Genomic DNA, 13,427 nt, shown 5'->3' with positions numbered 1-13,427 from the left:
TCTATTCTCCTATTTTCTGCTCTCGCTGGCATGTGGCACTGGGAGTAATCCTGAGATTACTACTTTAGAGGTCCTGCTTTTTAATTTATTTCCAATCTCCCAATATTCTGCTTGCAGGACCTCATCCGTTTTTTTTTTACAATACTTCACACTAAATTGTGGGAGTACGACTTAGGTTCAAACTAGTAAAAGGCGACTTGGGACAGACGTCAGGATGATATCTTCCTCATGCTAAAGCCTCGATTTTAACCTAACCTGTCCAGAGGGAATGGGATGGATTTGGTTCAGCTTCAATGGAGCGTAAAATCGGGCAGGGTATAAATAGGGCGAACCATGTGACCTGTTACTAAACGGGGAACAGAGAGGAGACAATAGGAGGGAGTCCACAGTTAAAGTCAGAGGTCCTGTGGTGGGATAAAGTTGATGTAGATAGGGTGGAGTCAGCTTGGAGCATCAACCAACTGATGTCCAGGTTCGGTGACAGGGTGTGGAGGGTGAGTGAGTCCAGAAGCTATTTGAAGGGTAGATTATCGGAGGACGCACTGCTGGGGGGGATTTCCGTGGGGATGAAGAGCCAGGAGGTTTGGAGAATCGATCGCAGAGCAGAAGAACAATGGTGAAGATGGAGGTCACTGTAAGATCTAGAAGCAGCGGAGGAATGGACTTCGGCCCAGGGGAGTGAATTTCTGGCCAGGAACCAGACTGTAGAAAAATAAAGCTGAAAAACCAGTAGTACAGTCATAAACTCAGCAGGTAATAGCTGGGGGATGGGCTGTGGGCTGGACAAAGTTACCTTAACTCTTAAGCAGCTGAGTCTTCCAGTGGAGTAGCGTAGTGTTGAGAAGTCGAGGAATTCAGAAGCCAAATTTGAGCAAAGATCCAGTTTTCACTGATGTAAACAAAGAGCAGGCCCGGTCGGGGAATGGGCAGTGGGCCCAGGTAAGTTTAAACTTGCAGCTTGAACTTGTGGGTAGGGGTAAAATGCACCCACTATTAGAGCCAGGGAACTTAAACAGTGGAAGAGAGGAGATTGGGGGAGAAAGGGCAAAGGATGGCAATGGATGACCAAGGATAGGATTGTCCAGCAAAGGAGCTCCCGAGGGAGCAGCCAGCCCAGGAGCCATCTTGTTAACAGTAGGAATCGTAGGAACATAACATTGTACAGCACAGAAGAAGGCCATTTGGCCCATCATGCTATGCTGGCTCTCTGAAAGCGCTACCCACTTTCTCCTGACCTTTGCCCAGACTCTTTTAAAAAGAAAAATTAAAAAAAATATTTATCCACTTTCCTTTGAGCAGCTATTGTGGGACCTGTTCTGCCCTCTGGTCGGGCAGTCTGACCAATGCTTTCCTGCTCCAGAACTCCTGGGAGCTCCTAACGGAAGCTGCCACTTCACAAAGCTCTGAACTTCTAGCCAGTAAAATGAATGGTGGGAGAATCACGGCTGAGGAATTTTCCAACGTGGGCTAGTGGTGTCCGCTTGGAGCACTGAAGCAGGAAATCCCAGCCTCCGTCTCCGAACATCCCTCTCCATTAACAAAATTCCCCCTAATCTCTCCCTTTGCTCTTGATCTTAAATTTATGCCCTCTAGTTTCCGACTTACTGACCAACGGAAAGTGTTTATTCTCTTTATTTTACCAAACCCCTGATAGTTTGGACCCCTCCATCAGATCCCCTTGACCATTAGCAATTAGGAAGGCAAATGGTATGTCGGCCTTTATTACAAGAGGATTTGAGTGCAGGAGTAAAGATGTCTTACTGCAATTATATAGGGCCTTGGTGAGACCACACCTGGAGTATTGTGTGCAGTTTTGGTCTCCAAGAAAGGATATACTTGTCATAGAGGGAGTGCAACAAAGGTTCACCAGACTGATTCCTGGGATGGCGGGATTGTCGTATGAGGAGGGATTGAGTAGACTAGGCCTGTATTCTCTAGAGTTTGGAAGAATGAGAGGTGATCTCATTGAAACATACAAAATTCTAACAGGGCTCGACAGGGCAGACGCAGGGAGGATGTTTCCCTTGGCTGGGGCGTCTAGGACCAGGGGTCACAGTCTCAGAATAAGGGGTAGGTCATTTAGGACTGAGATGAGGAGAAATTTCTTCACTCAGAGGGTGGTGAATCTTTGGAATTCTCTACCCCAGAGGGCTGTGGAGGCTCAGTCATTGAGTACATTCAAAACAGAGATCGATAGATTTCCAGATATTAAAGGCATCAAGGGATATGGGGATAGTGCAGGAAAATGGCGTTGAGGTAGGAGATCAGCCATGATCTGATTGAATGGTGGAGCAGGCTCGAGGGGCCGGATGGCCTACTCCTGTTCCTGTTTCTTATGTTCTTATCTCTGTACCAGTGAAAAGAATCCCAGTCTGTTCTCATAACTGAAGCCTCTCATCGGAACCTCGGTGTTGGAGGAGGCCATTCAGCCCCTCGAGCCTATTCTGCCATTCAATTACATCATGGCTTGATGCATATCTTAACTCCATCTACCAGCCTTGATTCCGTAACCCTTAATACCCTTACCTGACAAAAATCCATCAATCTCAGTTGTGAAATTTTCAATTGACCCCCAGCCTCAACAGCTTTTCGGGGGAGAGAGTTCCAGATTTCCACTCCCCTTTGTGTGTGGAAGAGTTTCCTGACATCACCCCTGAACGGCCTAGCTCTAATTTTAAGGTTACGCCCCCTTGTTCTGGACTCCCCCCACCAGAGGAAATAGTTTCTCTCTATCTCCCCTATCAAATCCTTTAATCATCTCAAACACCTCAATTGGATCACCCCTTAATCTTCCACACTCAAGGGAATACAAGCCTCGTCGATGCAACCTGTCCTCATAATTTAACCCTCTAAGCCCCAGTATCATTCTGCTAAATCTCCAAGGCCAATCTATCCTTCCTGAGGTGCGGTTCCCAGAACTGAACACAGTATCTCCAGATGTGGTCTGACCAGAGCTCTGAACAGCTGGAACATAACTTCCTCCCCTTTGTATTCCAGCCCCCGAGATAAAGGCCAACGTTCCATTAGCCATTCCATTTTTGTAGCTGTCCACCAGATTCCCTGGGATCGCCCGAGCAAATCTCTTCCCGACCTTCTCCGTGAGCTTGACATCCTCTTCAACACATGGTATCCAAAATCGGACGCAACGTCCTCACTGTGGCCTAATATGGGAAAATGTGAAGTCATCCACTTTGGGAGGAAAAATAAAAAAGCAAAATATTATTTGAATGGAGAAATACTACAAAATGCTGCGGTACAGAGGGATCTGGGTGTCCTCCTACATGAAACACAAAAAGTCAACATACAGGTGCAGCAGGTAATCCGGAAGGCAAACGGAGTATTGGCCTTTATTTCTCGGGGGATGGAGTATAAAAGCAGGGAAGTCATGCTCCAACTGCACAGGGTGCTGGTGAGACCACACCTGGAGCACTGCGTACAGTTCTGGTGACTTTATTTAAGGAAGGACATACTTGCATTGGAGGCAGTTCAGAGAAGGTTCACGAGGTTGATTCCAGGCATGGAAGGGTTGTCTTATGAGGAAAGATTGAACAGGTTGGGTCTATACTCATTGGAGTTTAGAAGAATGAGAGGAGATCTTATGAAAAATACAAGATTCTGAGGGGACTCGATAGGGTAGATGCTGAGAGGACGTTACCCCTCATGGGGGAATCTAAAACTAGGGGGCATAGTCTCAGAATAAGGGGTCGCCCGTTTAAGACGGAAATGAGGAGGAATTTCTTCTCCCAGAGGGTTGTGAATCTTTGGAATTCTTTATCCCAAAAAGCTGTGGAGTCATTGAACACATTCAAGGCTGAGTTAGACAAATTTTTGATCAGCAAGGGAGTCAAACGATATGGGGAAAGGGCGGGAAAGTGGAGTTGAGGTAAAAATCAGATCAGCCATGATCTCATTGAATGGCGGAGCAGGCTCGAGGGGCTGAATGGCCTTCTCCTGCTGCTATCTCTTATGGTCTTATGGTCTAACCAGGCTGAGCATTAGTCGTTTCCACTTTGAGTTACTTATGATTAACGTCATTTTTGAGACTGGTTTCTGTCTGTGATCCTGCAGATTTCCACATCCTCGCATTTTACTACATACTGAGCCGTGGCGGGGCCGAGATGCCCGAGTACAGCTTGGTCGCGATGCTCGATGACTATGAGATAGTGTATTTCGACAGCACCCTGCAGCGGACTGTGCCCAGACAGCAGTGGATGGCCGACTCCTTCGACAACCATCACTGGGACGCCATCGCCATCACAATGGCGGGGTTCCATGGTCTGGTCAGAGGAAACGCCGAGATATTTTACCGACAGCAACACGGTGCCTCGAGTGAGTATCCTCACAGAGCCGGTGCAGCTATCGACTGACAGGAGGAAAGGATTTGTATCCATATAGAGCCTTATCCTGTCTCGGAGAAATGTCCCGAACCACTTTACACCCATTAAATGACTTGGAATGACCTGGTCATTGGCACTATCTGGGAGTAACATGGCAGACATTTTCAGCACAGCAAATGGCAATGAGATGATTGATTTGTTCATCTGTTTTTATTGGTGTGGATTGAGGGAGAAATGGGAGCAATTGGTTCTTTTTATGTTCATTTGAACAGGAAGACGGGGCCTCGATTTAACGTCTCATCTGAAGGACGGCATCTCCGATAGTGCATCACTCCCTCAGTACTGTCCCTCCGAGAGTGCATCACTCCCTCAGTACTGCCCCTCCGACAATGCATCACTCCCTCAGTACTGCCCCTCCGACAATGCATCACTCCCTCAGTACTGCCCCTCCGACAATGCATCACTCCCTCAGTACTGCCCCTCCGACAGTGCATCACTCCCTCAGTACTGCCCCTCCGACAGTGCATCACTCCCTCAGTACTGCCCCTCCGACAGTGCATCACTCCCTCAGTACTGCCCCTCCGACAATGCATCACTCCCTCAGTACTGCCCCTCCGACAATGCATCACTCCCTCAGTACTGCCCCTCCGACAATGCATCACTCCCTCAGTACTGCCCCTCCGACAATGCAGCACTCCCTCAGTACTGCCTCTCCGACAGTGCAGCACTCCCTCAGTACTGCCTCTCCGACAATGCATCACTCCCTCAGTACTGCCCCTCCGACAATGCATCACTCCCTCAGTACTGCCCCTCCGACAATGCAGCACTCCCTCAGTACTGCCTCTCCGACAGTGCAGCACTCCCTCAGTACTGCCTCTCCGACAGTGCAGCGCTCCCTCACTACTGCCCTGCCGACAGTGCAGCACTCCTTCAGTACTGCCTCTCCGACAATGCATCACTCCCTCAGTACTGCTCCTCCGACAGTGCAGCACTCCCTCAGTACTGCCCCTCCGACAGTGCAGCACTCCCTCAGTACTGCCCCTCCGACAGTGCAGCGCTCCCTCAGTACTGCCCCTCCGACAATGCATCACTCCCTCAGTACTGCCTCTCCGACAATGCATCACTCCCTCAGTGCTGCCCCTCCGACAGTGCATCACTCCCTCAGTACTGCCCCTCCGACAATGCAGCACTCCCTCAGTACTGCCACTCCGACAGTGCAGCGCTCCCTCAGTCCTGCACTGGAGTGTCAGCCCAGATTATGCGCTCAAATCTCTGGAGTGGGGCCTGAAACCACGACCTTCTTACTCTCACCTCTAGTTCAGAAGGTTGTGGGTTCAAGACCCACTCCAGAGACTGGAGCACAAAATCTCGGCTGGCACTCCCAGTGCAGCACTGAGAGAGGGGCAGCACTGAGGGAGGGGCAGCACTGAGGGAGGGGCAGCACTGAGGGTGGGGCAGCACTGAGGGAGGGGCAGCACTGAGGGAGGGGCAGCACTGTGGGAGGGGCAGCACTGAGGGAGGGGCAGCACTGAGGGAGGGGCAGCACTGTGGGAGGGGCAGCACTGAGGGAGGGGCAGCACTGAGGGAGGGGCAGCACTGAGGGAGGGGCAGCACTGAGGGAGGGGCAGCACTGTGGGAGGGGCAGCACTGTGGGAGGGGCAGCACTGAGGGAGGGGCAGCACTGTGGGAGGGGCAGCACTGAGGGAGGGGCAGCACTGTGGGAGGGGCAGCACTGAGGGAGGGGCAGCACTGTGGGAGGGGCAGCACTGAGGGAGGGGCAGCACTGTGGGAGGGGCAGCACTGAGGGAGGGGCAGCACTGAGGGAGGGGCAGCACTGAGGGAGGGGCAGCACTGAGGGAGGGGCAGCACTGAGGGAGGGGCAGCACTGAGGGAGGGGCAGCACTGTGGGAGGGGCAGCACTGAGGGAGGGGCAGCACTGAGGGAGGGGCAGCACTGAGGGAGGGGCAGCACTGTGGGAGGGGCAGCACTGAGGGAGGGGCAGCACTGAGGGAGGGGCAGCACTGTGGGAGGGGCAGCACTGAGGGAGGGGCAGCACTGAGGGAGGGGCAGCACTGTGGGAGGGGCAGCACTGAGGGAGGGGCAGCACTGTGGGAGGGGCAGCACTGTGGGAGGGGCAGCACTGAGGGAGGGGCAGCACTGTGGGAGGGGCAGCACTGAGGGAGGGGCAGCACTGTGGGAGGGGCAGCACTGAGGGAGGGGCAGCACTGTGGGAGGGGCAGCACTGAGGGAGGGGCAGCACTGTGGGAGGGGCAGCACTGTGGGAGGGGCAGCACTGAGGGAGGGGCAGCACTGTGGGAGGGGCAGCACTGAGGGAGGGCAGCACTGAGGGAGGGGCAGCACTGTGGGAGGGGCAGCACTGAGGGAGGGGCAGCACTGTGGGAGGGGCAGCACTGAGGGAGTGGCAGCACTGTGGGAGGGGCAGCACTGTGGGAGGGGCAGCACTGAGGGAGGGGCAGCACTGAGGGAGGGGCAGCACTGAGGGATTTGATGTGAGCACCTTGAACGTTGGAATGAAATCATCGCTGCCACTTGTTTCTCCTCTTCTAAAGCTGCGTTGCCAGGGTTACTAACAAACAGATGAAATCAGGACAGGCGGGTCCATCAAGCCTGTCCTGTCTTGGCACGGTGAAACAACACACACACACACACCATCAGCACCCTCTCCCTCCCACAGTCACACAATCTCCTGGGAGAGGCCAAAGAAAGAGGATGAAACTGAGGCCAAGTTAGGAAAGCAAACACTCTGGGAGATTCCTCTGCGACCCCCCCCCCAGGGAATCGAGGAAGGTGCAGGAGACCACAGTGTCTGATATCACTGGTCCCCATTAACCCCACACACCTCCTATAACTCGAGATACTTTCTATTGGTCGCCAGTCCCCTTTCCAACACTTGCAGTCCACCCACACACACTGTGCATGCAGGCAACTTGTTCATCGAATCACAGAAAGGTGACAGCACGGAAGGAGGCCATTCGGCCCATCGAGTCCGTGCTGGTTCTATGCAAGAGCAATCCAGCTAGTCCCACTCCCCTTCCCTATCCCTGTAGCCCTGCAAATTTTTTCCTTTCATTACTTATCCAGTTCCCTTTTGAAGTCCACGATTGAATCTGCCTCCACCATCCCCTCGGGCCGTGCATTCCAGATCCTAACCACTCGCTGTGTAAAAAAGTTTTTCCTCAAGTCACCTTTGGTTCTTTTGCCAATCACCTTTAATCTATGACCTCTGGTTTTTAACTCTTCCATCAATGGGAATAGTTTCTTCATGATTTTAAACACCTCTATCAAATCTCCTCGCAACCGTCTCTGTTCCAAGGAGAACAATCCCAGCTTCTCCAGTCTATCCACATAACTAAAGTCCCTCATCCCTGGAATCATTCTGGTAAATCAATTCTGCACCCTCTCTAAGGCCTTCACATCCTTCCTAAAGTGCGGTGCCCAGAACTGGGCACCATACTCCAGTTGTGGCCGAACCAATGTTTTATAAAGGTTCATCATGACTTCCACACTTTTGTACTCTATGCCTCTATTTAAAAAGCCCAGGATCCAGGATGTTTTTTTAACTGCTTTCTGAACCTGCCCTGCTACCTTGAATGATTTGTGCACATATACCCCCAGATCTCTCTGTTCCTGTACCCTTTTAGAATTGTGCCCTCCAGTACCTCTTCTATATCAATTTTTAGCCCATCCAGTATCTTAACTATATCTTCCTTTACTGAGACTCTGGCAGCATCTTCTTCCTTGGTAAAAATAGATGCAAATTACTCATTTAGTACTTTGGCCATCTCTTCTGCCTCCATGAGTAGATCTCCTTTATGGTCCCTAATCGGCCCCACCCCTCCTCTTACTACCTGTTTACTGTTTAGATGCCTGCAGAAGACTTTTGGATTCCCTTTTATGTTGGCCGCCAGTCTATTCTCAGACTCTCTCTTTGCCCCTCTTATTTCCTTTTTCACTTCCCCTCTGAACTTTCTATATTCTGCCTGGTTCTCACTTGTGTTATCAACCTGACATCTGTAATATGCTCCTTTTTTCTGTTTCATCTTACTCTCTATCTCTTTTGTCATCCAGGGAGCTCTGGCTTTAGTTGCCCGACCTTTCTCCCTCTTGGGAATGTACCTCGACTGTACCCGAACCATCTCCTCTTTAAAGGCCGCCCGCTGTTCAATTACAGTTTTGCCTGACAATCTTTGATTCCAATTTACCCGGGACCAGATCTGTTCTCATCCCACTGAAATTCCAGAGATCGATGACTCTCTGTGACAATCTAACCTATTGCTAAGGTTAAAGTCCAAGACAGCAGGGCATAAATGGAACCTCAACGTAACACAGCTGCTCAGGAGCATCGAAAGAGGAAGAGGCCATTCAGCCCCTCGAGCCTGCTCCACCATTCATTTATATCATGGCTAATCTGCACCGTAACTCCATTTTCCAGCCTTTGCTTCCTATCCATCGATACCCTAACCGAACAAAAATTTAACAATCTCAGTCTTGAAAGCTCCAATGGGTCCCCAGCATCCCACAGCCTTTTGGGGGAGAGAGTTCCTGATTCCCACTCCCCTTTGTGTGATAAAGTGCTTCCTGATTTCACTCCTAAATGGCCTGGCTCTAAATCTAAGATCTTGATTCCCCCACCTGAGGAAATAGTCCCTCTGGAATTCCCTCCCTAAACCTCTCCACCTCTCTCTCCTCCTTTAAGATGCTCCTTCAAACCTACCTCTTTGTCCAAGCTTTTGGTCACCTGTCCTGATATCTCCTCATGTGGCTCGGTGTCAAATTTTGTTTGTCAAGTGCCTTGTGATGTTTTACTCCGTGAAAGGCGCTATATAAATGCAAGTTGTTGTTGTTGTATGTACCCGATCGAACCCTTTTCACATTTTCAATTGACTTGAGTTGTTTCTCCAGGTGTTTTCTTTGTCCAGGGAATGTGTGGCTGCGAACTGAACAGCGACAATTCCACAGAGGGGTTTATAAAGTTTGGATATGACGGGGAGGACGCGTATGTTTTTGACAAGGACAGATTGAGTTGGATTGCGGTGAATCCAGAGTTCCAGACTTTAGCAGACCGGTGGAATGCGAACACCTTCATGAACAAATACTTCAAGACCCTGTTGGAAAAGGACTGTGTGAAGTGGCTGCTGATATACCTTCGGGCTGGGCGAGAAGCACTACAGAGGAAAGGTACCTCGAGCGAGCGGGAACTGGAGGTGCCGTACAGGCAAAGTTTATATTCCCAGTCTGTCCTGAGCCAGCTGTTCCCGGACAGGGTAGCAGTGAGGGGTGCTGCACCTGGCCTCAGTACCCCTTGGGGTGGGTGGGGTGGGGATGGGGGAGATAATCGGGCAGGTGACCTAAATCCGATGACCTACTCAGTCTCCCCGGCTGGAAAGCCCGTGCGTGTTGACATCGGGTGAGGACGGGGTTCAACTAAATTGTAATACCCCCATGGTTGAATAGCTTCCTGGTCCTCACTGTGAAGGCTCACTCGTGAACACTGGGTGCTTGTGTGCGTTACCGGAACGTGACCCGTTACATGGAATTTACAACACAGAAACAGGCCATTCGGCCCAACAGGTCTATGCCAGTGTTATTGCTGCACCCTCCCTACTTCATCTCCCCCGATCAGCATATCCTTCTATTCCTTTCTCCCTCATGTGTTTATCCAGCTTCCCCTTAAAGGCATCTGTGCTATTCGCCTCAACTACTCCTTGTGAGAGCGAGCTCCACATTCAAACCACTCTCTGAGTTTCTCCTGAATTCCCCATTGGATTTATTAGTGACTCTCTTATATTTATGGCCCCGCGTTCTGGCCTCTGCCACAAGTGGAAACATCGGGGGAAAAATTTGGATGTGGCCGTTTTTGGGCGGGGGCAGCGTGATGTGCTTTACCCCGTGTCCAATGGTCCCGGCGCAGGCAGGATGCAAGTTTCGACCCACCCGAGGACCGACCTGCGATCAGCGTTCCATCCCAGGCCTTGCACCTGGAATCAATGCAATTCACACTTTCCACCACCAGAGGGAGTCCAATCTCTTAAAGGGAGGATGTTTGTTGGAAATCTCTTAAAGGGAGCTGGTACCTGTTATTTGCTGAAAATAACAGTCTGCACGGAGTCTGAACGGAGATCAGACATCACATATGTAAAACACGATGCAGGTCCCATCCCTATGTTTACACACTGATGAGTTATGTTAAAACATTGAATAAAGGTTGCGCAATACTAAATCCCACATCCTCCAATCTGCACAACAGACCTCACCAATCTGCCGATCTGAGTTGGTACCAGCCCTGTGAGAGTGCATGCACCAAGGTTCTCTGCTGATGCACTAGAGACCTTGGTGCAAGAGGTGGACAGAAGGAGGGACAGCCTATATCCACAGTTGGTGGGGGGAGGGGGGCAAGAGGCCCTCCAGACAGATATCCAAAAGGCAGTGGGAGGCAGCAGGGGACGAAGTCAATGCCAGGCTCACAGCATCATGAACATGGATGTATTGCAGGAAGAAGTTCAATGCTTTGACATGAGTGGTCAAGGTGAGTGAGGTCAACTGTCAGGTGTTGTCTCCAACCAACTGCTCCACACACTACACCCCCATCACCCACATACCAACAAACTCTTTCCATCAGTACTCAACTCTTCCCATCAGATGCTTCCTCTCACCCTTACACATTACCACTGTTTCAAGCCGCCCACCCACAACTCACAGGCCACACACACTGGCAGCTATTCAACCATGACAGGAACATCACCCAGACACAGGAGAAGGTGGTGCATATCAAGAGGCAGCAAGTGACAGTGGCATTCAGCCCCTCGAGCCTGTTCCACCATTCAATGAGATCATGGTGGACCTGTGACCTAACTCCATATACCCACCTTAGCCCCATATCCCTTAATACCCTTGGTTCACAGAAATCTATCAATCTCAGATTTAACATTCACAAGTGAGCGAGCATCAACTGCTGTCTGTAGAAGAGCATTCCAAACATCTCCCACCCTTTGTGTGAAGAAGCATTTCCTAACTTCACTCCTGCACGTCATGGATCTAAATGTTAGGCTATATCCCTGTGTCCCAGTATTCAAATGTAGGAGACCTCCGAAAACAGTTTTGAATGTCTTGGCAGCCAGAAGCAATAATCCAGCCACTAACCTGTAAATCCTGCATGGTCCCTTTAAATAGTGCCGGTGGGGGGTCCTCCAGGAACTGTAAGACACGTTCAGATGGTCAGGGTTAAGACTGTGCGTTGAGTTGAGCGTTAAGTCCCGAAATGGTGTCTATCACTTTAAATCAGCGTTGCACACTGATTGAAGCCATTTTCTCCCTACTTTACATGATTCCAGTGTTCGTTATCTGCGCCTGCACGAACTCCTACACCAAGATGGCGTCCGGCACACGTCACGCAGGAAATGTGCGTGCGCATCCGAGATGCGATCTTGGATGTCAGAGAGGCCGTCTAGCGCCGAAACAACGGGCGCTACACGGCCCTATTTAGCGCCCATCTTCCCTCCGTCTATCCTATCAAACCCTTTCATAATCTTAACGACCTCTATCAGGTGACCCCTCAGCTGAACTCCGGTGAACTCCAGCTGTCTCTCAGCATCAGTCATCTGCCTTCAGGCCGAGAAAATTGATGGTGGTGGGCGGGGAAGAAATGAAGGCAAAAGAAGAGAACTTGTCACCGATTGTACTCTTTGTTTAAATCTCTCAGTCGCCCCTGAGGTGTTTATTGGGAAGAGGAGTGACGGGGACAGAGTGCTAAGGGTCTCCTGCCTTGTGTCGGGGTTCTACCCCTGGGCCATCGAGGTGACTTGGTTGGGGAATGGCGAGGAGGTCGCTGACATTGAATCCAGTGACGTGCTGCCCAACCAGGATATGACCTATCGGGCACTGAAAACGATCGAGCTGAGTGGAGACGACAGGAAGAGCTACTCCTGTCATATCGAGCACGCCAGCCTCCTGCGGGGGATCAACGTACCCTGGGGTGAGTGGCAAATCGGGGGGGGGCTCAGGGTCTTTCCCTGTGTCTCGGGGGGGCCTCAAGGTACTTCCTGGAACTCTGGGTCCTTCCCCGATTCTCGGGAGGGCCGCAGGGCTTTTCCCCGTGTCTTGGGGGCTCACAGGGTCCTTCCCCATGCCTCTGGGTCATTCCCCGTGCCTCTGGGTCATTCCCTGTGCCTCTGGGTCATTCCCCGTGCCTCTGGGTCATTCCCTGTGCCTCTGGGTCATTCCCCGTGCCTCTGGGTCATTCCCTGTGCCTCTGGGTCATTCCCCGTGCCTCTGGGTCATTCCCCATGCCTCTGGGTCATTCCCTGTGCCTCTGGGTCATTCCCTGTGCCTCTGGGTCATTCCCTGTGCCTCTGGGTCATTCCCCGTGCCTCTGGGTCCTTCCCTGTGCCTCTGGGTCATTCCCCGTGCCTCTGGGTCATTCCCTGTGCCTCTGCGTCCTTCCCTGTGCCTCTGGGTCATTCCCCGTGCCTCTGCGTCCTTCCCTGTGCCTCTGGGTCCTTCCCTGTGCCTCTGGGTCCTTCCCTGTGCCTCTGGGTCCTTCCCTGTGCCTCTGGGTCATTCCCCGTGCCTCTGCGTCCTTCCCTGTGCCTCTGGGTCATTCCCCGTGCCTCTGCGTCCTTCCCTGTGCCTCTGGGTCATTCCCCGTGCCTCTGGGTCCTTCCCTGTGCCTCTGCGTCCTTCCCTGTGCCTCTGGGTCCTTCCCTGTGCCTCTGGGTCCTTCCCTGTGCCTCTGGGTCCTTCCCTGTGCCTCTGGGTCATTCCCTGTGCCTCTGGATCATTCCCCGTTCCTCTGCATCCTTCCTCCTGTCTCTGCATCCTTCCCTGTGCCTCTGGGTCATTCCCTGTGCCTCTGGGTCATTCCCTGTGCCTCTGGGTCATTCCATGTGCCTCTGGATCATTCCCTGTGCCTCTGGGTCATTCCCCGTGCCTCTGGGTCATTCCCCGTGCCTCTGGGTCATTCCCCGTGCCTCTGGGTCCCTCCCCGTGCCTCTGCGTCCTTCCCCGTGCCTCTGGGTCCTTCCCCGTGCCTCTGCATCCTTCCCTGTGCCTCTGGATCCTTCCCCGTGCCTC

At 52.0% G+C, this 13,427-nt stretch overlaps 1 protein-coding gene across 1 annotated transcript; it reads left to right on the top strand.

Annotated features, from left to right (window-relative positions):
* Positions 1-922: 922 nt before the first annotated feature.
* LOC137310535 (major histocompatibility complex class I-related gene protein-like) lies at positions 923-12,245 on the top strand (the record flags this gene model as incomplete). Its single annotated transcript, XM_067978302.1, has 4 exons — positions 923-939; positions 4,069-4,329; positions 9,261-9,536; positions 12,058-12,245. Coding segments are annotated over exons 2-4 (675 nt in total), but the record flags the coding sequence as incomplete, so codon positions are not given.
* Positions 12,246-13,427: the final 1,182 nt, after the last annotated feature.

This window comes from Heptranchias perlo, unplaced genomic scaffold (assembly GCF_035084215.1).
Source record: "Heptranchias perlo isolate sHepPer1 unplaced genomic scaffold, sHepPer1.hap1 HAP1_SCAFFOLD_260, whole genome shotgun sequence".
Lineage (NCBI taxonomy): Eukaryota > Metazoa > Chordata > Chondrichthyes > Hexanchiformes > Hexanchidae > Heptranchias > Heptranchias perlo.
Note: the sequence above shows the minus strand (reverse complement) of the source record. Positions and strands in the feature narration are given on the sequence as shown.